This window comes from Dasypus novemcinctus, chromosome 3 (assembly GCF_030445035.2).
Source record: "Dasypus novemcinctus isolate mDasNov1 chromosome 3, mDasNov1.1.hap2, whole genome shotgun sequence".
In the NCBI taxonomy this organism is placed as follows: Eukaryota; Metazoa; Chordata; class Mammalia; order Cingulata; family Dasypodidae; genus Dasypus; species Dasypus novemcinctus.
The window spans coordinates 44,545,910-44,571,305 of NC_080675.1; the positions used below are offsets into that span (position 1 = coordinate 44,545,910).

At 35.2% G+C, this 25,396-nt stretch overlaps 1 protein-coding gene across 7 annotated transcripts in view; it reads right to left on the minus strand.

Moving 5' to 3' along the window:
• Nucleotides 1-25,396, minus strand: part of FUT8 (fucosyltransferase 8) — a 334,871-nt gene that overhangs the window by 10,834 nt on the left and 298,641 nt on the right. For all 7 annotated transcript variants that reach the window (XM_058293266.1, XM_071213869.1, XM_071213870.1 and 4 more), the window contains 3 exons: nt 13,504-13,750; nt 9,082-9,258; nt 3,318-3,468 (listed from right to left, as the gene is read on the minus strand). In XM_058293266.1, the coding sequence (XP_058149249.1) occupies nt 3,318-3,468; nt 9,082-9,258; nt 13,504-13,750 (575 nt within the window). The remainder of the gene's footprint in view (nt 1-3,317; nt 3,469-9,081; nt 9,259-13,503; nt 13,751-25,396) is intronic.

The window sequence follows — 25,396 nt, forward strand, 5'->3', positions numbered from 1 at the left end:
ATTTATGTAGGTGAAGAAACTCCAGGGAGAGATAGGCTAAGTAATTTGTGCAATGCCACTAAGTGGTCAAAGTTGTACTCAACCCAGATAGTGTGACTCTAGGGCCCATTTTGCCTCATTCTTTTTATCTGCCGGTGAATTCAGTGGCTTGGCATTTCAATCCACTCAGTAACTCTTTCTCCCACCACATCTGTGATGATAAGATATTTCTGGGCATTTTTCAAGCAATTCTAATTTTGGTTTATGGTAAGGAAAGTGCTACAGTCCAGCAACTAATTTCACTCATACAGAAAGAATATTAAACACTACTAAACTACCTCTCTACCAAAAACACCTGCAAAAAATGTTGGGGTGTAGTAAGCCCTCAGATTTATCATTGAATCTGGAATTATTCCATGATCTCAAATGGTACAAGAGTTAGTCATTACATAAGGATGTGATACTGGAGGTGAGTATGTTTGGCAAACTACCACTCACTATTACAACTATAAGGTGGTTTTACCATTAAACTTTTATTCTGACCACTAACCTGAAATATTCTGAGGTGTTCAAATATATCTTGGGATAGAAAATAATGTTTAATGTTTAATTATGTGGTTCAAATAAATAGAAACCATTTTAGATGAACATTGACTTGCCAAGAGTTTTAGGAACAATTTAAATATGAATCTCATTCCTTTGGCTACGTGGAAGTTTGATATTGTTTATGAATTCCAAAAATAGAAAATGGAATATGTTCGTAAACTGGTCTGTCCCTCAGGGCATATTAGATTATACTGGATTCTGAGGTTTCATTTTTACTTGATTTTATAATGATTAAGGCTTTGATTGGGCCATGTCAGTAGGATGTTGAATCCCCACCCCGTTGGTAGGTGGGGACTCACAGAAAAAAACTACATGGCAGAGCAGAGGAGTTAGTTGGAGTTTTGGTGCTAGAGTTTTGAGCTGGAGCCCAGGAAGTAATTACACAGGAGAAGAACACAGAGGAACAGAGACAGTTCCACAGACAGGGCATAGGCCCTGGGAAGAGAAACGAGCCATTTGCCTGAGTTTATAGCTGATCTTGTGGAGAGAAGCAAGCCTGAGCCTGGAGAGAATCAAGCCCCAGGAGAGATATAACACCTAGAGAGCCTGATGGCCTATAGCTGATATTGGAAGAAGATGGGACCACAGAGCTTTAAGAAGAAGAGGAAGGCTGAACATCGGCAGCCATCTTGTTCCAAAACATGGCAATAAACCTTGGTGAGGGAAGTAACTTATGCTTTAGGGCCTGGTAAGGAAGCTTCTACCCCAAATAAATACCCTTTATAAAAGCCAACGATTTCTGCTATTTTGCATCAGCACTCCTTTGGCTGACTAATACAGATACAAAAAGTCCTCTTAGTACCATTCTTCCTTCATATGAACTGCTTCTCTGGACCCATTATGAAGAGTCAGAGGTCCTGATATCTGGGTCAAAATTACAGTTATGGAGATGAAAAATTCTATAGCATCTCCTTGAAAAGGAAAACAAGAGAAAAAGGTTTTTCTTCCCAGAATAAGCCTAATGGTATTATTAAGATGACATAGAATAAGGAAGGTAAAGAATAAAGAATATTCCTATAAATCTCAATGCTTAGCTACATGTAAGCTAAGTGACTTCAAAAATGTGTATCTTTACTTCATTTTAATGCTTCACAACTGGAACAGTGGCTCTCCAGGGACAATTAATTGTGCAACATCTGAAGACATTTTTTTTTGTTTGTCACAATCTGAGGTGGTAGTGCTACTGACATCTAATGAGTAGAAGCCAGAGAAGCTGTTGAACATCCTCCAATGCATGGAACAGCTCCCTACAATAAGAATTATCCAGCTTAAAATCCAATAGTGCTGAGGCTGTGATACCTTGGACTAGAACAGACTTCAGGCAGGCCTAAAAGTTAGGCCTAGAGAGGAGGTGGCACACCTGGGATACTGACCCCTGGTTCACCCACTCTAACAATTAACATTCAGTAATGTGTGGGGGCGTTGCTAGTAACTTGCACCTATTGATCGGACAGGCACATAGCCAGATTCTCAGTTAGGAGGGATCAGGTAGGAATAACACCCCAGGAACCCAATGATAATGGAAGATAATGCTTCTCAAAGACAGGATCCTCACACCAGTTAGGGAGAAACATTAGCAGTGGATGTTTTCACGGAAAGTTGAAGGCCAAAGTTTTCTCTTCTCACTAGATTACTGCTATAACAACTATTCTGTATAGTTGTCTTTGGGTAGTAAGTTGTACTCTTGCTCCATATTGAAGGAACTTGTAATCTTTGCCTGGGTAGGTATCTTTCCAACAATCACATCACCATCTCATTGTAACAATGCACATTTTCACATAATAAAAAAAAATCTTTTAAAAATTATGCTCTCCATAGTATATTCCCATGAAAATTATGTCTTTCCTTTCCACATTTTTTTCTCTGCTTCTTCTTAGCATTTTGGTACACATTTATCTTTTACTGGTTTATAGTTCTTGGTAGTTATTCTCTAGTTATTTCACATGAGTATTTTCCTTATTTGATTCTAGACCAGGGCAACAGCTGTATCTTCAATCTCCTTTGAACTCCTCTCTGTACCCTAGTATAATGCTGAGCGCAAATTAGTCATTTAACAGCTTCTTGAATAATCTAACCATTAATATGTGTATAAATGAAAGAGCAAATAAAATTCACAATAAGCAGTGCTATACTGGTATTGCACTGCATATATAAGGCTGACTGGACCACTCATAAAAGCACATACACCAAACCCATAATATGTAATTATCAGCAACAATAAACTCAAAGAATGATTGTGAGTATAACTTAAATTAAATGAACAGGTTGTCACTTGGTAGAAATGTAATAGGACTAAGGAGGGATTACACTTACACTAGCTAAGCATTTAAGTTTCTCAGTATCAGTGTACTGATGTGATGTGTAGAAATGGATGGATTCTGGTTACATATTGACTGTATGCAAAATCAGAACATATTCTGTAAGCTTAATTACTTGCCGTTTCTATTAAATTCTATCATAAGCAAAGTACTTTAAACAACTCCAATAACTGGCTTCGGTGGAGAAGTATTCAACCATTGCTTGCAAACTAAATAGTCAGGGTACTCAAATAGCTATTTTATGGATTCTTTTCAATCTTCACAAAAGGGATCATAATGAAACATAAGGAAAATTATACCTGAATCACAATAACATTAAAAAAAGGGAAAAGAAAAAAAACACCAAAAAGAAATTTCCTGACCCCAAAATGACCAAAAGCATTGACCACTTAGAAATGTCTTACTATCACTTACCTGAGATGAAAAAGTACACACTAGGAAGTCTGCCTGGGAGAGAAAATGTATATCCAGAATTACACCCCGAAGTGAATTTTCTGTGTATCGATTGTGCAGTCCGGCTGACCAAGATATAGAGTTATCACTAATAAATTCATAATTGGGGTACCTGAAAAAGGAAACAAATTTATACATGGTCACTGAGATCAAAATATCCTATCAGGAGAGGCAGACCTGATCCTTGACCAATAGTCCTCTTTCTAAAGTAAAGAGCTTTAATTATGGCATTCAACAGAGTAGTCAATGAGGCATCTTTAAATCCATCAATGGGGAAGAAACCATTCTGGAATGCCCTGTATATGAAAGTTATTGGCATGTCTCTCTCACACAAATACCCCAAAATGTCCTTTCTCAATAAATGAAAGAGTTGCAACATGTACACTCCTTATTCTCTTAAAAATGAGTGATCTTTAAGAGTTTTTTCAAGTTGCTTTCATATCTGGTCACTGATCTTTTCCTTTAGAATATAAATATCATGATAAAACTTCATTCAAAATTTTTAATTTAGAAGTTGTGACAATTGAGACATGGGTTACACTTTGTAAAAGTCTTCATTGATATTACAAGTTGGTGACACAAAAATTTAAGAGATGAATATTTTAAAAGTTCTTAGATTCAATCTCACCCATCTCTACTTCTTGAAGCATCATCTACTCTCAGCCAATAATGGTAATGGACATCCATTTTTATAAATTTATGAAAACAAATTCGTTGTAGATGTTCATCAAGTAACATTTCAGTTGTCTTGCTTGAGAGAGTATGTATGTGTGTGGGTGTATATATATATTTAAAAATTATTAAAGCAGGGTGTCTTTAGAAAGTCTACTAAATGCTCAAATGATTCCACTCTGAATTAAAGGTATAATTATATTGTAGTATAGAGTGAATCAAATTTTCTTAATATAGAGTTAGGTTGCAAACTTATGGAAGTTACATGAAAAGGGGATAACAATTCTATCTACTTGATATAACTTCATGACAATTAAATACACTAAGTCATGTAAAGTGCTTAAAAGAGTACCTGATGTGTTATGTGAATGTCCAATAAATGTTAGCTGTGATAAACATTCTTCCTCTAGACATCCACCTGGTTGGTTCTTTATTTTCTTTAAGTCTTTGATCAAATGTTGCATTATCAGTGAGGTCTTCGGTAGTCCCTATCTCTTTTACCTGCTTAATTTTTCTCCATGGCTATTATCATTTGACATAATATAAATGTGATACTTATTTACTGTCTGCTTCCATTCCCCATCTCCATCATCCCTAACTAGAATATAAGTTCTATAAAGAGATACATTTCACCAGCTTTGTTCACTGTGTTATTCTCAGCACCTAGCTGGAATCTAACAGAGGTTCAGTAAATATTTGTTAAAAAAATAATGATTCCTACTTAGAATCCCTGAAACAGTATGAGTCAATTTACATATCTGTCTCCCACACAGTATTTCCCAAAGGTTGGGACTATACCTTATTTTTCTATGTATCATAACACCTAGCACTTTACATAATGCTTTGTGAACAAGTGAGTGCTACCAATATCTGGGATTTTTCCTAATCCCCTAACAGCTGCTTCAAATTTCTTTTCATTCCTTGGCCACCAAGAAGCTTTCCCTCATTGCCTATCTAATAATGACTGTGAAAGCAAAATCTCTGAGCACTGTTTTAGACTGGTATTCAGTGTTTGGATCCATTTGGCCTCATTAATTTTGACATTTTTCCCTCCTCAGCTCAGAATCAGGCAGATGAAGGAAATGTCACATTTGTTCTAAAAAGAAAAAAACAGAAAGACTTTTAATGTGATCCCTATGAAGCTGTATACTCAGGACAGAAACAGGAACAAATAAATATGAAAAGGCTGGAGGGTGGAGGAGAGGAGAATTGTTAAAATACACCAGAACTGATTTTATCCTTGAATAAAGACCAATTTTATAAGCAAAGGTTTGGGTGCTCAGTGAAATGAGGAAAGAAGTGATGCATTTACTGAGAAACGACACTAATATTGATATCCTTCCTAACTAAAGGTCCCATTGTGGAACCAAGCCAGGAGTGTACCTTAGCTCCTCAGGCCTTCTCTCCATATACAAAAGATTGCTTAATGAGGGATAGAGGAAGTGGGAAAAACAAACAGAAGCAAAAATAATAAGAGGAGAGGGAGACCTTCTACCTTCAAGTAATGAGCATGGAACTTTCTGGATTTTACTATATAAAATGCCTCTTTCTTTTTCCGACAAACATGTCAGGAGAGGAATTCTTCTACCTTGAGATTGCAAAGATTGGCAATGATAAAAAGAAATATTTCTTCTTCCACCTTTATAAAAATGTATTTTTATATCACCCACAAAAGACTAGTTTGAAGTTATAAATTAACATTAAATTTTCTTTTCTAAAGCCTTTCCTCAGACTGAGTGAGACACTCTTCTTAGTGAATTTTATTGTACTAGGTATATAACTCCTTCAGGACACTTACCAAACTTACATAACTATCTAACTGTATTTGTTAGATGTGCATTTTCTATCAGTTGAAAAATCCCAGACAGAATCAACTACATATTTTCTTTTACTTATCTTTGAATTCTCAGTGTCCTATACTATGTCTAGCATATTGTAGGAGTTCAATAAATTAGTAAAGAAAGTCACCAATCCTTATTGCTGATTACTCATTTTACAGGAGAGGCAAGCATGCCACAAAAACTTATTTTTTTTTTGCCTCATTCATTTCAATGAATCTAATTTCTGATACAGAGAAGACCGGGTATGCAAATATTTTATCTGGGAGATTTTTAAAGGCTTGTTTATCTCCTGTGTCACCATGTCACCCCTATCCCCATTCTCCAAAATCTTGGAAAACAATCTGGATAGACAACTTGAATGGGATTGAAATGGACTTATTCCTTTGACTGCCAATAATTCTGTGATATAAACCTCAATAGTGAATTATTTAAGAGAAATACTGTCACATTAGCAATCCCTGCCACAATCATTGGGACATGCTAAGATCTCATGGATAAACCCAGTCTTAACCTAAGAAAACGGAGGCATAATACTAATCACCAAACTAACTGCTTACCTTCACACAGAAAGCCACAACTTTGAAGTTAATCTTTACCCCTTTCAAAGGATTAGCCACCCAGAAAGACAGAGTCTCCTCTAACTATGTGAACCCTGTGTACCTTTAAGTTTAATTCTTCATCTCTTTATGCTTCTTAAGCAAAAAAATCAGTATGGTCCTGGATACTATATATCTTGTTGAGAGATTAATTTACGCTTTGGGTTTCCTAAAACAACAGCAGAGGTTTTATGATTTGCCTAGGAATCAAAACCAATCCTGAGATGTCTAAGGCAGAGTTAATTCAGAGTAGAAAAATATTTACGTAATAATTAAGAAACAGCATTGAAATTCCTAAGAAAATCTTCAAAATGACTCAGAATATTAAAATGAAAGGGTTTCCAAAAAGAGAAAAATTATGCATAAAATGCTTACGACTACATTTATTACAGAATATGGAGAAAACTGTTGCCTGGACTTCTACAGGGAGAGGAGTTATAGCTGTTGACTTGAAAAAGGAAATTCAAGTTTTATTATTCCCAAAGTCCACCTATGTACTGTCAACTATACTATAAAGGTTGCTTGGTATAAAAATTGTCTTGCTGCATTATGGACCAAAAGTTATAAAAATTGTTCATACCCTTTGATCTAAATACTTCCAAGTCTAGAAATCTAGTTTAAGAAAATAAGATGGACAATTTTAGGCATACATTACAGTATTATTTATGAGTGAAAAATTGGAAATGACCTAACTGTCCAACATTAGAAGTATGATAAGTAAGCAACAGTATATTCATACAGTGGATATGTAGTCTTCGAAAGACATTTATAATGAGTTTTTAGTGATCTAGGAAAATGGATGTATTGTCATATTATATGAGAATGCAGATTATACAGAGTATGATCAACTATTACAAAATGTGGATGGATGGAATGTATTAATATCAAGAGCAATTGCTGCCACTAAGTAATGGGATTGTGGGTAATGTTTTTTTCCTTTGCTTGTGTATTTTCCAGTATCCATCTTTTCAAATGAGCATGAATTATTTTGGTAATCAAGGAAAAAATAAAAAAGGGGGAAAAAAAAAACTTGTGATACACTCAAGGATAAGTAGAAGGGTAGATAAAATTAATATCCTTTTCTTAAACCAAATTATAACTTCAGTATGGTGTTTTAAAATGATGGAGCATAGTGAACTATTTTAACTATGTTTCTCTCAAATAGATCTGATCAGCAATCTGAAAAAATGTGAAATTTTTTATTCTGTTTTGCTCATTTAATCCCTAACTCTTACAAATGTTGCAAATGTTCATTTAATCCTTAATTCTTATACTCTTACATTAATTCATGATTAAGTCATGCTTGTACTTGGCCAATATATTTTTTTGCTCTTTTCTCTGTGTATGTATGTGTGTTTGTGTCAAGAGGGTACCTTAAAAATCAATTTGAATCCAATTTAATTTATATTCTTAGGGGGTAGAAATAGGATTTAGATTTAACTTCTTATCCAATGACCGGGATAAATACCTAAATTAATAGTCCTCATTCTTAATTTGTTTCTATTTTTTCCCTCATCTATGACATAAAAAAGGGCCCAAGAAGCACTTTAGTTATATAAACAGCCAAATAGTTTAAATGATTTACTTCAAATAAAATCTTTTCAAACTGATGGGATTGAAATAACACAATTCAACATTTGCTGGGAACTTACAAGTGCTAGAAATTGTGTCCAAGGTGCTTATATAATCTAATGAAGGAGAAAGAAGTAAGCAAGTACTAAATGCTACAACAGAGGAATGCACAAAAAATTTTAGAGAATGGACACTTAGCCCAGTCAAGGGTTAGGGATGTCAGGAAGAGATGGTATCCTAGTAGAGTTAAGTTGCAATGTTCTCCTCCCTCATTACCTAACTTCCACATACAGTTAATAAATTCCTTTTTTATTAACAGCAAATGAAGGTCAATTTCATGCTTACCCAGATCTTATGATAAGAAATTTCCAATTAGGTACAGTGCTTTGTGTATGTGGTTTCATCCTATAGTAGCATTACTCACAGAGTAGAGTAATTGTCTATTTCCCCCACCAGATTCGGAATTCCTTGATAAGCATGGGGATTCCATGATAAGCATCTAGCACGGCGCTTGAAACAGAGGCTGGCTCAGTAAATGATGATTACTGTTCAGTATTTACTAGCAGTCCTTAATCCTTCCATTAACAAAACTCATCTTTTGATTTTTTTCACCTTTTTTCATTTTATTTTCAAAATTCCACAATTTTTATAAGATGAAAACTCTTTATCTTACATGTGTATTCAGTTGCTTATAATTGTGAGCAAAGATATTGAGATCAGAAGGGAAAGCACCCAGTATGTGTTTTATTAAAAGTCTTCCATGGTTAGTTAGCAAATGCTTTCAATGATGATAATGATGATGATTGGTGATGATACATAAGTCAGTGATTTAGTTCATTTTGGATTTTTTGTTACGAAGTATTATTAGATATAGATAATAAAATATGCTTTGATTAGATAACAATTATTCACAGTCATCTGAATTTAAAAAACCCAATAATCAGTAACAATATTATAACAAGAATCATATGACATGGGAATTAAGGATTCTTTCCAATTAAAAGAGAAAATTTCATTTTAGAATCACTAGTTGGTCTAACTTACTTTGTTTTTGCCTCCTTCAATAAAGAAGGGTCATCCGTGGCCAAATATACTCTCTTCTTGTCCACTTGCATTCTGCGTGCGAGAAGCTGAAAATGTTCTTCAACATGCACCATGTACTCCTCAATGGGATGGAAGGCTGCTTCTGTTCCCACTTTGTCTGTCCGTCTAACATGGACTCTGTAGGGCAGAGGGAAAAATTCAGGTACTGCTGACAAGGTTCTGGTTTTTTTTATGGGTACTCAACTTTATATCCCTACTCATTGTGGGTTATGAGCATTTTTTTAACCAATTTTTCTTTCATTTTCACCATTAGAAAAAGCAAAAGAAATATTTAAAAAACAACTAAAACACATATAGCTAAATAATATTTGCAAGGCATATCAAATAGTATAAGAGGAATTAGAAAGTAAGTGAAGCCTATGAAAAATGTTTTCTTATGTAGTAAGCGATAGACATATCAAAAATAATAGAAGATTCCAGAGTTATAATACCTACCAAGAGGCAAAATACTAACTAGCCTTTCTAGAAAAAACCAAAAGAACTTTTTAAGATTTTTGAGACCAAATGATACCAGGATTCACAGTAGTTATTATAGAACATTAAAGATATTGTTTTTAACATTCTGATACCAGGTATTTTTTTCTTCATTTTACCCTGTAGTCACTGTAACTACCAGCTTATAGAATTTAAAGTTGTCCAAGGAAACCAAAGACCTGCATGGACTCTTCCTATAGCACAATCAAGGCAGGCAAGCAATGTTAGGGTTTTTAAGTTAATGGAATCATTCCAGCCCTTTTGCTGTATGCATTTCTATCAAATGCAAGCAGATACTGATCTTATCTTTCCTATTTAAGAAAAGTCCTGAAATCGTAAAACTGGGAACATGGATTTACATTGTCCTGTAGTGAAAAAGGTATTAACTTCCACAGTATTCTCCTCCATTTTAGTGCTTCCAAAGTAATTATAATGGGCATAATAGTAACAGTTATGGTTTGTTTTCATAAATTAAAAGACTCTCATTGAATATGCCCCACTCCCTCAAAATTACTAAACCACTATTCACAAGTGGAAAGAAATGGTAGGTAGATTTACTTTGTTTTGGTTCACAGCATATGAGCACCTCCTACTTTGATTCTATTACGCTGATGTAGGTTCTGGAACAATAGGCATGGATCAGTCTAAAAACTAACTTTTAAAAAATACGAGATTGGAGTGAGGGTTTAATTTTACCACTCTGCATTCTTTATGGCTATTCTTTTTTTTGCATTCTTGACTACAGTGCAGATGCAGATTCTACCATATGAACACCTACTATCATCTTTTCCTTCCCACATCCTCCTCTCAGGAAATTGCAATTGTTTAGTGTGCTTCACAGAAATGAAGTGGGGAAGAAAGAACCATTCTCCTGAATTTCAATTAAAAGTTTCACAAGATAAAATACTATTTGGTACTCTGATTTTACCATGTAATTTTTTTAGCACTAACAGAATAGGGATTGGTAACTTTATGTATGAAGACTAAGATACAACAAGGGGTTGTGTGGGGTGGGAAATATGAAAATTAAAAGGGAGAGCCAAAGGAAGATAAACATTTAAGAAAGGAGAGTGGTAGAGCACTAAGAAGAAATTTTTCTCAATTCTCTAAGTACTGAATTAGGCCTGGATCAATAATTTGAGAGGACCATAACAGAATCTTTATAGAAAAGGTAGAATGCTAGACCTGTGAAAGATGTTAGAAGTCATTTGATGTAATGTCTTCATCTGACAGTTAAGAGAATTGATGTTTCTAAAGACATTTCAGTGATTATATAAAGAGAGGCTGGTTTCTCTCATACATTTTGACTTAGTCTTCACAAAAGAAAGTTATTTGTGTACTTCCTGAGTTTCATTATTAGATATAAAGCTCTTTAAGAGCAAGGAATTTGATTTTATTCACTTTCAGCTGCACAAACACAATGAATAAATGACTCACTGATAGGCAGACACAAACATCTAATTGTTTAGTATTGGGTTAATAGAAACTTTAGATGCCATTGTTGCTGCTGTTGTTTTAAATAAATGAGGAAACAGAGGCCCAGAGTAAAGAAGTAAGTTGCCCAACATTACATAACTTGCTCGTGGTAGAAGCTGGATGGCCTCCCAGAGTCCTGAAACTCAGTCCACTCTATTACACACACTACTTCAGTGCACAACTAACTTAGCTGTCTGTTTACTCTATCTGGTCAACTCTCAGCATGGTGGATTGTTTACAGCAAACTGATAAGGCTAGGTCTTTGGTAAATACATTAGGAAATCTAAATAAAGTTAAAAAGGTCCATCTCCTACAGAAAGAAAACTACATAACGCATCTCAAAGACAACATTCAATTTTGGATTGTATACTCTTAATTGAACTATGTATCTTTGTGTAGGCAGACTAGTGTTGAAGGAAGAGCTGTGTGGTATTGTGAAGAACTGGACTTGGTTTAAGTCCTGATTAATTCTGGAACTTTAGGCAGAAATTTTATTTCTCTGCATTTTAGTTTCCTAATTTATAAAATAGGTATCTCTACTTCACAAAATTGTGTTACAAGATCAAACGAAATAATGTGGTTGATGCTAGTTTGGAAATTCAATTCCATCCTTCTGAACCCTTTTCAAATATTACAGCTATGAAGCCTTTCCTGATGCACGTGGGAATACTTTTTCCCTTTCTTGACTTCCCGAAATACTTTAAATGCTTTTCTCAGGGTATTTATCACATTTTACCCTGTATAATGCTTACTTGTATCTCTTCTCCCATAGACTGTAATAAGCTGGAAGGAAGGAGTCGTTTTTTAAAAATTAATCTCTGTCCCCCACAGTAGCAGGTATCAATAAATGTTCTGCAAATAAGTGAATGAATCAGATGTATTAATATTAATCAATGGCTGACTTTATTACAAGCATTATAGGTTACAGAATGCCACAGTGTAGTCTAAAAGTCTATTTTCAGGATCATTTAAGCATCAGTCTCTCTGAATGGCAACAATATTTAACAGTGCATTTCTCTGATAGACCTAAACCCTTTTGTCTTTACATCAAAACTGATAACTGCCTTATCAGTTTTAAGGCAGGTATTACTTTTCTCATTTTACAGATGAAAAAGATTCAGAGCCCAATATTATTATTAAGTAACTTGTTGGCCCAGAATCATTCAATTAGGGAAAAGTCAGGACTAACACCCAGGTCACTTAACTCTCAGTCCAGTATTCTTTCTATTAGGTCTAATGGCAAAAACATTTCCCATGGTGTAAAATCTAGCACCAGGTTCTAGGAAAACTTGTTTATAATGAAGTATATGTACAGAAGCACGTGTTTATGAGTAAAGATGCTCTTTTGGTATTTCTCTTGTTCCCAGGATTTCCTGATATAGCCTCTTAGCACAAGTAAGAGACTGAATACATATGTACATAACTCCCAAGTGGCCAAGACAGAACTTTAAGTAATAATGTTAACATTAGTTTACATTACAAATTGTATCCTTATTCTCAAAGTAGCTTTCAGGACAGAAAAGACATCAAAATATAAAAATTGCAAAATAATCACCAATGGCAATTTATGAGGCCTCAGAATAAGGTACAATAGAAAAGCTATCAATGTGATAGCTTCATCTCATGGCCCTATTAAAGTAAGATACAAGGCATGTATTATATTCAAAATACTCTCAATAAAATATAACTCTGCTAGGTTTCCTCAGGGTTTAATACATTAATTGAATAAACAAATGAATAAGGGTGAAAAAGCATGATGAGCTGGATGTTCTAAGTGAACAAAGGAAGAACAGTCTCCTTGTGGCCTATGGTGGACCTTGGAGCCTCTGTTCTTTGGTGGGGCTATGAAAAAATTAAACTACCCTTTGTGAATTCTTCCAACAGACTTGGCAGCAGAAACTTGTCCAAACTTTAGTGTGGACTTCCCTAATGCTAGGCTACATCCCTGGGGCAGACCTCTGGTCTCATCCTTAGCTCTTACCTAAGATGACGCAAAACTGTTAAACCACAGATTGTAGTGATCTCAGAATGACTGCACAGGTACTTGACCCTCTTTCCTAAGTCTACTACCAGATCCCCTCTGATCTTTGCCATATCCTCCTCAGGTATCTTATAGTTCCCCTCCCCATGTCCCCGTCAGACCTCCCCCAGATCCTCTCAGTAATTTTCTAGCTCCCCATTTCCATTCCCTCTTGTGCCCTTAAAAAAAAAAAACCTACCTCTGTGCTAATCAGAGTTGAGACTGGCTGCTGCTGGTTTCTCTTCTCCCCTGAAATGCCATTTTGACTAGAGTCTGTCCTGACACTTTAATTACTGCCTGCTGCTTTTCTTTGGCACTTTTCACAATATATTGTAAAGGTCTGTAACCCTACTACTACATCTCATTGTATGAAGAATAAATCAGGTTCTTACCCAATAACTGGATGTTTAAAGCCAAGCTTCTTTGTGGCTTCTTCTATTTCCTTTTCCAGCCAAGGTTGTGGGCGAATCAAGTATTTGACAAACTGGGACACCCACCACACTGCAGGATCACCGTGGACTTGCAAGAGTCGATCAGCAAGGTCTTCTGGTACAGCGAGAGGTAAATATGGAGGACGGGGATGAAGTCCGTCTACAATGGGGAGCTCCACCACCTGAACGTTTTTGTCCTTCACTTCACCTAAGAAGATATAAAAACAAATCATCAGCACCATACTGTATTCCTCATACATCTTCCATTTAATATGTACTCACTCTGGTTGCTTTCATCCTTACAGCAACTCTAAAGAAATATAATTTTCACTTTACAGAGGACAAAATAAAGTTTCTGTGAAGTTAAGTAATTTGCCCAAGGTACCAGAGCAAAAGTGATAGAGATGAGTTTCATAATTAGGTTGGTCTATCTTGCAAGCCCATAGCCTTTTCTATTTTAACATGCTGCCATCCCAACACCTTATAGTCAAGCAAGGATAGTTTTTGAGCAAAGTTCTGTTTTGTTACTACTGCTGTGGTTGTTTTTGAATTGGACAATAAAGTATTCTTAAATGCTTTAGAGGTTGTCATTATAGCAAATGGTTCTTGTATTAACTTTCATGAAAGAGCACACGGACTCGGGGGATGACTAAAGACGACAAGTTTAAGCCAAGCATCTATTATCTTTAGAAGGAAAAGAAAGAAAATACTAAAATTTTAGTTTTTCACCAAAATAGATCTATATTTTTAATTATTGTAATAATAGAATCTGTCCTGCTTGTTTACTTGGTTATTAATTTAAAGTTAGAAGAGAGATTCAATGCTAAATTTTATAGATGATTTCTTTACAATCCAACTTCTACATGTTTTCTTTTTAGGAGGTACCAGGGACCTAGTTTGGGAAGCAGGTGTTCAACCACTGAGCTACACTTCCTCTCCAATAAGAGCTTTTTTTTTTTTTTTGCTGTTTGTTGTTGTTGTTTTTAGGAGGTACTGGGGATCGAACTCAAGACCTCATACAATGGAAGCAGGCACTCAACCACTTGAGCTACATCTGCTCTCCTATATATCATTAATGTTACTTCTGGTCCATCAATTTATAATGCAGTGATAAGAAAGTACAACTTAAAATACAGAAAATACAGTAGCCAGAGTCTCTAGAGTTTATTTTACATAATAAAGGCCACAGAGTAATAAATAGAAAACACAAAGATATCAGCAGAGATTTCACTAATGTAAAAGGTATTGAATTATATTTTCAATAACAGAAATTACTGACCTGAAAATACAAAACAACTCCAGTTAAGATGTTGTCATTGTGTAAAATAAATTAGAATCACATCTCATCATATGACCATTAAATAACGCACTTATGGAGAATAAACTTAGAATACATTTAAAATGTATTCAACAGAATGAAACAGTCCTCGAGTTCTATTTTTCTGCATATTTGAAATATTTTTAAAAAATAAATGATCTGGGAACCAATTGTATGGTTATTAGAAAGTCAGCTTGGTAAACCTAAGAATTAAAAACCTCTGGTTATATTCTCTCTGATATGTAAAACTCATTTTTAGAACAAAGCCTTTGAAACATTTGTTGCATGAAAAAATGACAAAAGAAAATTTACCACTAGTTTTTCATCTAGAGTAACTGGTTAGGCAAGAGTTGGGCACCTTTATAAGATGAGAAACTATAATTAAGAGTGTGTGGGGGGAAAGTTAGCAGCATTGAAATTTTTTTTTATTTTTATTTTTTATTTTATTTATTTGTCTCCCCTTCCCCCCGCCCCCAGTCCAGTTGTCCGCTCTCTGTGTCCATTTGCTGTGTGTTCTTCTGTGACCACTTCTATCTTTATCAGTGGCACTGGGAATTTGTGTTTCTTTTTGTTGTGTCATCTTGCTGTGTCAGCTCTCTGTGTGTGCGGTGCCATTCCTGGGCAGGTTGCACTCTTTTGCGCTGGGTGGCTCTCCTTACAGGGCGCACTCCTTGTGTGTGGGACTCCCCTACGCAGGGGACACTCCTGCATGGCATGGCACTCTTTGTGCGCATGAGCGCTGCACGTGGGCCAGCTCCACACAGGTCAAGGAGGCCCGGGGACTGAACCGCAGACCTCCCATGTGGTAGGCAGACACCCTATCCGTTGGGCCAAGTCCGCTTCCATGGTGTCATAGTTAGCACTCTGGACTCTGAATTCAGCAGCACTGAAAGTAAACTCTGTTATGGAAAGGAAAATTGCAGTACTTTCCCTGATGTGGAGATAGAGAAGCAGTAAAAGGAAAGAGTAAAGGATGGAAAAATAAAAGAGGGAAAGGTAGTTATGTTTGTTAGAAAAGTCAGTTTACAGTACAATCATGCATAAAATACAGGATTCCCATATGCTACCCTGCCACCAACACCTTGTATTGGTGTGGAATGTTTGTTACAATTGATGACAGCAAATTTTTATGATTGTACTTTAATTAAGGTCCATGGTTTAACTTAGGGTACACTGATGAGTAGTGTAGTTTCAAGGACTTTATTTTTAAAATTTTATTCTGTTAACATATATACAGCCGAACGTTTCTGCTTTTAATCATATTCAGATATATATTTCAGTGCTGTTAACTGTGTTCATAATGTTCTGCTACCATCACTACCATTCATTACCAAACTATTTCCATCATTCCAAATAGGATCCCTGTATATTTTAAGCCTTAACTTCCTATTCTCTATCCCTATGCTCTCCCTTGGTAACCTACATTCTAGATTCTGACTCAATGAGTTTATTTATTCTAATTGTCTCAGATCAGTGAGATCATAAAAGATTTGGCCTTTGGTGTTTGGCTTATTTCACTCAACAGGATGTCTATGAGGTTCATCTATGTTGTTGCATGTTATCAGGACTTCATTTTTACGGCTGAATAATGCATATATGTACCACATTTTATTTATCCATTCATTGGTTGATAGATACTCGGATTGCTTCCATCTTCAGGCAATCATAAATAATGCCACTAGAAACAGTGCAAACATTTGTTTAAGTTCCTGCTTTCAATTCTTTGGATATATACCTAGCAATGGGATTGCCAGGTCATATGGTAGTTCTGTACTTAGTTTTCTGAGGAACTATCAAACTGCTTTCCCCTATGGCTATACCATTTTACAATGCAAACAGCAATGAATGAGTGTTTGAATGAGTGCTGCTATTTCTCCACATCTTTTCTAATATTTGTTATTATCTAAGTTTTTGTTGTGGTTGTTTTGTTTTTAAATAGCAGCCATTCTAATGGGTGTGAAATGGTAACTCACTGTGCTTTTGATTTACGTTTCCCAAATGGCTAATGATGTTGAGCATCATTCCATAGGGTTTTTGGACATTTGTATATCTGCTTTGGAGAGATGTCTGTTCAAGTGTTTTGCCCCTTTTTAAATTGGGTTGTTTGTCTTTTTGCTGTTAAGTTGAAGGATTCCTTTATACAGACTGGATATTAATGCTTTATTGGATAAGTTGTTTCTAAATATTTTCTCCCATTATGTAGGTTTTCTTTTTCTTTTCACAATAAAGTCCTTTGAGAAACAAAAGTTTTTCATTTTGATGGGTCTCATTTTTTTTTTCTTTTGTTACACTGCTTTGTATTAGTCTAAGAAACTATTGCCTTACATTTTCTTCTAGGAGTTTGATAGTTCTATCTTTTATATTTAGGTCTTTGATCCATTTTGTGTGTTTATGTATGGTATAAGGTTGCATGCTTCATTCTCTTGCATACGGATATCAATTCTTCCAGCACCATTTGTTGAAGAGACTATTCTTTCCTAATTGAGTTGACTTTGTCCTCTCATCAAAAGTTATTTGGCTATAAACATGAGGGTTGATTTCTGAGGTCTCAATCTGATTCCATTCACCTCTATGTCTATTCTTATGCTAGTACCATGCTGTTTTGATTACTGTGGCTTTGTAATAAGTTAGATCAGGAACTATGAGTCCTCCAAATTCATTCCTCTTTTTCAAGATGACTGTAGCTATTTGGGGTCCCTTAACTTCCATACGAAATTGATGACTGGCTTTTCCATTTCTGCAAAGAAAGTTGCTAGAATTTTTATTGGAATTGCATAGCATCTATAATTTTCTTTTGGCAGTATCAACATTTTCATGATATTAAGTTTTCCAATTGATGAACATGGAAGAGCCTTCCATTTATTAGATCTTCTTTAATTTCTCTTAGCAATGCTTTATAGTTTTCTGGGTCCAAGTCCTTTATATCCTTGGTTAGATTTATTTCTAGATATTTGGTTCTAGATATTTCTAGATATTTGGAAATTTTCTCTTGATTTCTTCTCTTGATTGTTCACTGCTTATGTACAGAAACATTTCTGATTTGGGGGTCTTGATCTTATACCTCCCACTATTTTGCCCCCACTCACTTATTAGCTCTAGGAGCTTTGTTGTGGATTTTTCAGAATTTCTGGTATAAGGATCATATCATCTGCAAATAGGGAAAGTTTTACTTCTTCCTCTTCAAGTTGAATATCTTTCATATCTTTTTCTTGCTCAATTGCTAAGAGAGGAACTTCCAGGACAATGCTGAATAACAGTGGTGACAGTGGGCATCCTTGTCTTGTTCCTGATATCAGAGGGGAGTTTTTCTTTGAGGGAAATTTTTCAGCATTAAGTAAGATGTTAGCAGTGGGCTTTTCATAAATGCCCTTTATCATGTTCAGGATGTTTCCCTCTATTCCTACTGTTCTAAGTGTTTTTATCAGTGAAGAGTGCTAAATTTGTCAAATGCCTTTTCTGCCTTGATTGAGACGATTGTGTGTTTTTTTCCCCTTTATTCTATTAATGTGCTGTATCACATTAATTGATTTTCTGTTGAACTGATCTTGCATACCACTTGATCATGTTGTATAATTTTTTTAATATGCTGCTGGATTCAGTTTGCCATTATTTTATTGAGAAATTTTACATCCATATTCATAATAGATCTTGGTCCATCGTTTTCTTTTCTTGTGGTGTCTTTATCCAGCTTTGGTATGAAGGTAATGTTAGCCTCATAGAATGAATTAAGAAATGGTCCTTCCTCTTCAGTATTTTGGAAGAGTTTGACCAGGATTGGAGTTAAGTCTTCTTGGAATGTTTGGTCAAATTCCCCTGTGAAGCCATCTGGTCCTGGGCTTTAACAGGTTAGGTTTTTAATTACTGATTCCATCTCTTTCTTAGCAATTCATTTGTTGAGATCTTCTATTTCTTCTTGAGACAATGTATGCAGTTCGTGTGTTTCTATAATTTCGTCCATTTCATCTAGGTTATCTAATTTATTGTTATACAGTTGTTCATAACACCCACTTAGAGTCCTTTTTTTCTGTCAGCAGGGTTGGAAGTAATGTCCACCTTTTCATTTCTGATTTTCGTATTTGTGCCCTTTTTCTTTGTCAGTCTTGCTAAAGGTTTGTTGGTTTTGTTGAGATTTTCAAGGAACCATCTTTTGGTTTTATTGATTCTATTGTTTTTCTGTTTTCTACTTCATTTATCTCTACTCTGATCTTTGTTATTTCCTTCCTTCCACTCATGCTGGGTTTAGTTTGCTCCTTTTTACAGTTCATCCAGTTTTGAATTTAGTGTTCTGTTTGGAATTCTTTCTTCTTTTTTAATGTAAGCATTTAGAGCTATAAATTTTACTCTTGATACTGCTTTTGCTGCATCCTATAAGTAGAGGTATGCTGTATTTTCATTTTTATTAGCCTCAAGGTATTTCCTATAATAATTTGCTTCTGAGTTCTTCTTTAACCGATTGTTTAAGAGTAGGTTGTTCAATTTTTACTTATTTGTGAATTTTCCATTTCTTCTTCCATTATTAATTTGTAACCTCATTCTGTTGTGGTAGGGGACTATACATTATATGATTTAAGTATTTTTTTAATTTATTGAGACTTGTTTTGTGGTATAACATATGATCTGTCCTGCAGAATGATTTGTGTGCCCTTGAGAACAATGTGTATTCTGTTTTTGTTGGGGGCAATGTTCTACATATGTCTGTTAGTTCAAATTGGTTTAGTGTATCTGTCAAGTCCTGTACTTCCTTACTTATCTTCTGACTAGATGTTCTATAAATGAGAGTGGTGTGTTAAAGTCTCCTACTATTAATGTGGAACCATTAATTTCTTCCTTCACATCTGTCAGCACTTGCTTCATATATTTTTGGACTCTGCTCTTAAGTGCATATATTTTTATAATTGTTATGTTTTCTTGTTGAATTGCTCTTTATCAGTGTATAATGATCATCTTTGTCCAATATAACTATTTTATATTTAAAGTCTATTATATCCAATATTAGTATTGCCACTCCAGCTCACTTTTGGTTATTACTTGCATGGTATATATTTTTTCATCCTTTCACTTTTAACCTACTTGTATCTTTGCTTTTAAGGAGAGTCTCTTGCAAACTGCATTCAGTTGTGTCATTTTAAAAAATCCATGATGCCAATCTCTGCCTTTTGATTGGAGAGTTTAAATCCATTTACATTTAAAGTCACTACTGATAATACAGGACTTTCTTTTACCATTTTGCTATTTAGCATTTGTTAAGTCTTATACCCTTTTTGTCCCTCATTTCTGTTAAAGCTTACTTTTATAATTATTTGATTCTTGTATCATATTGAGGGCCTTCTCATTTCTAGCTCAGTATATTTTCATTGTTTTTCTTGTGGTTAACATAGGGTTAAAATTTAACATCATAAATATATAACAATTATATTTGGTTTGATACCAACTTAATTTCAATAGCATGTACATATACTTCTCCTCTACCCCTCTCCCCCCACCATCTTTTTGTACTTGTTATCATTTATATCTGTACCTTGTATGTCCAAAATCATAGATTTACCATTACTTTATATACATTTGCACTTTAGCACTTGTGGGAAGAAGTGGAATTACATAACAAACAAAACAATACAATATTACTGGCCTTTATAATTACCCAAATGGTTAGATTTTCCACAGGTCTTTATTTCTTTATGCTGCTTTCAACCACTGTCTAGTATCCCTTCATTTCAGTCTGAAGAACCCCGCCCCTAGCATTGCTTGTAGGGCAAATCTAGTAGTGACTTATTCCCTTACCGTTTGTTTATCTGGGAATGCCTTTTTTCTGCCTCGCTTTTGAGAGAAAGTCTTGTTGGATCTAAAATTCTTGGCTGGCAGTTGTTTTCTTTCAACACTTGAAGTATTTTAACCTACTGCCTTTTGGCCTCCATAGTTTCTGATGAAAAAAATCTGCATTCAGTCCTACTGGGACTCCCTTGTAAGTAACACATTGCTTTTCTCTTACAGCTTTTAGAACTCTCTCCTGTTCTTTGCATTTGAAAATGCAATCAATACATGATGGGGAGTATTCTTCTACATGATTATCCTGTTTGGTGTTCTCTGAGCTTCCTGGATATGTATAGTTATGTCTTTTGCTAAATTTGGGAAGTTCTCTGTTATTATTTCTTTGACTATTCCCCTCTGCCCCTTTCTCTCTTTCTTCTCCTTCTGGAACTTCTCTAATGAATTTAATGGTGTGCTTCATGGTGTCCCATAGCTGTGTTAGGCAATTTTCACTTTCAATACTTCTTATTTCTTTCTGCTCTTCAGCTTGTCTCATTTCAAGTGTCTTGTTTTCAAATTCACTGATTCATTCTTCTGCCAGCTCCAATGTCCTCTTGAAACCCTCCTGGGCACTTTTCATTCAGTTACTGTGGTTTTCAACTCCAATACTTTTTTTTGGTTCCTTCTTAAAATTTCTATGCCTTTTAGACTCTCATATTGTTAATTCATTGCTTTCCTGATAACCTTTAGTTCTTTCTCTGTACTTTCCTTAATCTCCCTGAGCATTTTAAAGATCTTTTTCTTTTTAAAAAGGATTTGTTTGGTATCCCTGAATTCTCATCTTCATTGGTGTTTTCTGCATTTTTATCCCCTTCCCTTCGGATGGACCATCATTTCCTGTTTCTTTCTTTGTCTTGTACTCTTTTTTTTGCACGCTGTATATTCCCTGGTGATAAGAAAGAAATCTTCTGGTCTGTTCAAGGTGAATGCATTGTACAGGGTTTTCCCTGTCTTTGTGGGTTTTTGCTCGTTAGTTGTTTTTTAGTCCCCCTGTTTATAGGAGTTTGGTTGTAACCTCAGTTCCCCAGAGACAAACCTCCCTCTCCCAGTATTTGTAGCTAGGAGGACTTTGTCCCAGACTGACTGCCTCTATAGCTTTTTACATGACTTCTATTGTCTCATGCTGCTTTTGCCTGAAGGAATATTTTGGGAAGAGGATCATACCAGGGTTGGAGTTTCCCAGCCAAAACTGGGCCACCGACCCCCAAAAAGGGTAATGATCAGCTCCAAGATGCCCAGTGGAGGGGCGACAGAAGAGTGCACAAAAAGTTTCTCTGACAGCTAACCAAAACTGGGCTTTCCTGCCCTGACCAGCAAATGCAGCCCTTCAGCTAACCGTTCCCTGCAGCCCCCAGGAAGTGCTGTATCCTTATATCTCCACCATCTCTGCCCCTGCCGGGGGAGGGTTGAAACAATGGTTACCACCACCTTTGTCTGGGCAGGGTGAAACAATAGCTGCCCTGAGAGCTGGGACCTAGAGATCCAAATCTGTTAATCAAAAGTTGTGATAAGTGATCAGCTGTGCCCACCCCTGTTCTTGGGGAAGTTTATTTTTATGTACCTTACTGTCACCAGAAGTTGGACCCCCCCCCCCCGCCCAGGGCAGCCTGCCATGGAGTGGGGGATGAGTGCCTGTAGCCACTCTGGAGAGAGCAATTTACAATTCTTCATCTTAATTTATCAGCCTCTTCCCCCTGCTCTCCCCTGGATGCTGTACGGTGTTCTTCTGGCCTGTCGAGTTTTAAAATAATTGTTTCAGACTGTTTCTACCTGTTTAATAGTTGTTTTGGTGGGTGCAATGAGTCCTGCAGTTCCCTACTCCATCATCTTCCTGGAAGTTACCCTGATATTTCTTTTTTATATAAACAAAGAGGAAGAAAAGGTTCTAAGCCTCTCATATATGACCACAAATTCTCTCTAAAGCAAAATTAATAGGACTGCCTTCCTTTTGTGACTTCTTCCTAACAAGGCTTATATGAAAGTGTTACCATCTGATTTGCCCCAAGTTCTCCATTTCTATATAGCTAGTCCTATTGCCAGCTTTTAAAAGAAATTAAAAATATACCCATAACATAGTAAGAACTCAGTCCATTTTTGTTGATTCTCCAGTCATTCATTAACTTGTTCATCAAATATTTATTGAATACTACAAGTGCCAAACACTGTACTAGGCAGAGAATATTGTGATGAGTGAAACTTACTAGTTCTTGCCCTCTAAATAGCCAGTTAAAAATTTCCAATTCCAAAACCTTATGGAGAACTAGAACGCTTTCAGTGAAAAAAATTAACAAAAACATTATCAACATACATGCTACCAAAAACATATTAATACTCAATTGCTTAGCACAATGTTAAGTGAAGAGTATTTATATTTATAAATGAAAAAAAATTATACATAAAAGTTTAGTTTCCTTAAAATAATGATATATTTCAAAATGAAAGAAAACACAGCTGGTAAAAGGTCCCTTCCTTTAAATGGTTTACCATTTAACATTTTTTATTCTATAAGAACATACATTAAAAAGAATTTAAATCTGGAAGAGATCTTACAGATAATCTTTTGTTTTCTAAACTTTAGTCATTTTGTATCTCCTTTACGATTCTTCCCATATATATATATTCTATCTGTACAATTTACTATTCAAAATTAATTTACATTTTATAACTTGAATTTGTTTTAGAGAAGGTAACTATAAATACAAATCCATTGAAAAAAAAACTATGTTATTAAATTCTATATAGTATCTATTGTTTATGGAGAGCTCTGATTCCAAAGTTAGATTTCTACTAAACAGGGTGATTATTAGTGAGGTTTTAAAGGGTGATAATTGCTTTCCCCCTTAAATCTACCCCAACAATGATCCAGAGTTAGAGAGCTATTAAGGAAATCTTGAGACTTTCACCTTGACATAATCAAAAAGATGGAAAAAAGATAACTTTCTCACTATGTGGTTCAATGTTTACTTTAGAATTTTATCAGACTACTAAAAGCAGTTAAGTGAAATTGTCAAAGGTAACATGGCCAGGTAATAACAAGACCAGAATCAAACTCTAGTGCTCATTCCATTACTTATACATCCTGCTTTCTGAAACCTACAATTTAAAAATTATTATTTTCTACTACTATTATAGGATTGATTCAACTTCATGGGAATGAAGGGAAATAAAATTGACCTTTATATAACTGATCAAAAAAACTATTTTCCTTTGTTTCTACATACATAGGTATTTTTTCATTAAAAAATTTTATGAAGTATATCATTCATACAATGAACATTCAAAACAATAAGTGTATAGTAAAAGTTGAGAACTTACAAAACAAATATGCATACAGGGTTCCCAATACATCACCTCACGACCAACACCATGCACTGTTGTGAAACATTTGTTACAAACTATGAAAGAGCACGGTTAAAAACATACTAACTATAACCCACATTTTAACATTTGATGTATTTTCCCCTACCCCACCTGATTATTAATACCCTGTATTAGTGTTATATATTTGTTATAGTTCATGAGAGAACACTCTAATTCTGTTAACCATAGTTCATCTTCCACCACAGGATTTATTGTGTTATATAGTCCCATGCTTTGTACAATCCACTCAAAGTATACACTCAGTGGCTCTCATTTTCATCAGAGTTGTGCCATTATCCACCTTAGTCAATTTCACAATGTTTTCATTACTCCGAAAGGGAAAATCCCATACCCCATTATATCCCCCTTTTGTTGTCTCTTAGAATTGATATATCTTCTTTGCCATTGCTGCAAAAATATTACAGTTACTTTCAGTAATTATCAGTAAGTTTCATTAGTTGTAATTTTTTCACATATCACCGTATTTTTAACACTTTGAAACCTATATTTTTAAAGCATTTACATATGGCCCCTTTGATCAATCAAGAGAACCTTACAATTCTAATAATACATCAGTGCTCTTAAAAAATATACAGCATATGCTGAGTCAAGAGAAAGCTTTATATATACAAGTCATACCAAAGTCAGCACTGTTCGTTTGTAAAGAATCACACTACAAATCAGCCTAATGTGTACACAACTGATTCAGCATTCAACCTGAATTGATAAAGTCATTACTGATTATTTCAGGAACCCATTTTCAAGACTATCTCTTCTTATTAATAATACTGTTTTATAATGTCATTCTCTTTGCTAAGGGCAGGTAAGACTCACGGAATTTTACCTCTCTGACTGAAGTAGGCAAGTACCTCTAGAGAATCCTTTTTCTCTGCTAGTCAGTTCATAGCAGCCCTATTTAAAAGGATTACTTCTGTCATCCTTCCATGTGACAGAAGACAGAGACATTAGCTCAAAAGCTGGTCAATTAGAAATACAGTCTTCAGCTGACTCATAATAGAAAAGGCTTTAGAAGTTTAACATCTACCAGGAGTGAACAGGTTCTGTTGTGAAGAGAAATGTTTCAAGAGTAGAAAGAATTTTGGGTCCCAGTCCACAAGATTCTTCTGCATTTACTGTCTTCCTTCTTCAGTTAATACTCAACAACTGTTATCACCCTGACTTGTGAGAGAAACAGAACTCCTTTTCCCCCTCTGGAAGACAGAATTCAGAGAGTTCAGAATGGCTGAGATAAAGTGATTTGGAATATGGTTGCCAATTGAGAAAATCTTTAATAAGGCACCTCTACTTGGAACTTAAATTTTTCTTGTGGTTTGAGGGGGAGAAGGGGTTTTTAGCAATTTTTTTGTG